This window comes from Oryctolagus cuniculus, chromosome 18, assembly GCF_051225735.1.
Source record: "Oryctolagus cuniculus isolate XC-2025 breed Fujian yellow rabbit chromosome 18, ASM5122573v1, whole genome shotgun sequence".
Classification (NCBI taxonomy): Eukaryota; Metazoa; Chordata; class Mammalia; order Lagomorpha; family Leporidae; genus Oryctolagus; species Oryctolagus cuniculus.
In genome coordinates this window covers 5,694,761-5,696,686 of record NC_142884.1, presented here as the reverse complement: position 1 = coordinate 5,696,686, position 1,926 = coordinate 5,694,761, and the positions used below count along the sequence as shown (strand labels likewise).

General features: G+C 42.3%; 1 protein-coding gene across 1 annotated transcript; it reads right to left on the bottom strand.

The window, feature by feature from the left end:
* Nucleotides 1-264: 264 nt before the first annotated feature.
* Nucleotides 265-1,191, bottom strand: LOC149120735 (vomeronasal type-1 receptor 4-like). Its single transcript, XM_089319096.1, has one exon. It carries the CDS (start codon nt 1,189-1,191, stop codon nt 265-267), a length of 927 nt encoding a protein of 308 aa, XP_089175222.1.
* Nucleotides 1,192-1,926: the final 735 nt, after the last annotated feature.

The window sequence follows — 1,926 nt, the reverse complement described above, 5'->3', positions numbered from 1 at the left end:
CTAGTAGCAGGAGGCCTGGGTTTGACACCCAGCTCTGACCCCACCTACAGCTTCTGCTGACACTGACCCGGGGAGGCAGTGGTGATATCTCCACAAATTGAGCTCCCGGATCCCATCTTTGACCACACCCAGGGCAGTGATACACATTAGGGAGGTGAATCATACTATGACAAGCTCCGTCTCTATTTCTCAAGAAAATAAATGAATTTTTATAAGTGTTAAAGAACTACCCGGTGTGAATATGCATACAGTTACATTCTCCTACTAAGTAGGGCGCTTGCTGCTTCTGGTGCAGGCACAGCAGAGCCTGGGAAATCTGGAGTCATGGCTCATGAGAATGTAGGGGCTCACAGCTGGGAAACCCCCAGCAAACAGTACGTAGATGCTCACCAGCCACAAACTGGGATTCTTGAAAACAGTCAAGCAAATGTGAAAAATGAAGGAGAGAATGCTCAAAGACACAAAGGTGCTTACTAGGACGAGGATGCTCTGGGTGGCTCTGGACTCTGGGGAGGACCTGGAGGAGACGTTGGTGCCATGGATATATTGGACCTGCTTCCTGTGGCTGTGCAGGATGAAAACCATGAAGCTACTGGACCACAGCATGAGACCTATGAAGAAAACATTTTGAAAAAATACCAGGGCTGCATGGAATGATGTTATGTGTTTTCCAGAGTTCATAGCATAACAGTATCCATGATCAACTTTCTTTGTGATATTATTGTCTTTCCTTTTGCCAGTCATATACACAGGCACTATGACATTTAGTATTATGTACAGCATCCAGCAGGAGATATTGAAGGGGCTTATGTACTTGTGAGCTTTTAGTTTAAGCACTGCCCACCTGGAGTTCCTGGGACTGATGGTGATGGTCTGGGAGATACTCAAGAGGCAGGTGCTGCAAATAGACACATCTGTGCTCACTCTGTGCACATAGAACACAAGCTTGCACCCAATATCACTGAGGAAATGCTTCATCCCCAAAGCTGCCATGGTTTGGGGAACTCCTCTAGAGAGAATGACTACGCAGTTGGCTACAGTCAGGTGTTTGATGACCAAATCTGTGGACCTAAACTTGCATCCTGTGAGGTAGAGATAGAGATAATGGGAAAGAAGAGAGAAGTTCCCCAGGATTCCTGTAATAGTTTGTGATAAGAAGATCATCCCCATTGTCAGATCTCCATCGGCCATCCCATCACCTCCGATGTCTGATTATTGTCTCAGAGCCTGAGATTCCTGGATGGGAGATGGGGCATGAGCTCCATGTATTAATATCAACAGAAATTCAGTTTTCTCTGTTCACATAATCTCCATTTGCATCGGCTCACACCTAGTCATAACTGATTAATATTTTTGAACATGTTTCCAAAGACATGGATATATGATCTTTAAGGCTATGTACAGCATGCTAATTACAGGCATGAAAAGACACATGCGCTGATTCCTGTATTCTTCATAACTCCATGAGAAGGTAGCAGGATTCATTTCGTTGGAAATAAAATGTTCACACAGGCAGCTTCACCTTAGTGATTTATCTAAATTTAAACTTCATTTTATGCTCAAAGTGGAATATTGAACCTGGCTGGGCTTTAGGAAGCACTCAAATTAACAACACTGTTATTCTAACAGAGCTACTTAGCTGTGTTCTTCAAATGACACACATGTACACCTGGCTATTTTCATGCCTGGTCAATTCATCTTAGACTGCTTGTATTTGTTTCATCATTTTCTGTGTATTAGCTTACATTTATGCATGAAAGTTTACTCGATAAGCCCACATCTATAATGATTTACATTCAAGTATCTTATTAAGATGCAGGGAACCTGATTGTAGTATAATTTTCTAGGAGGTTTCTCCTGGAGAAAAAATCTACTTACTTAATTCAAAAATGGTTGTATATATTTGAACAATTGAAACATTATTTG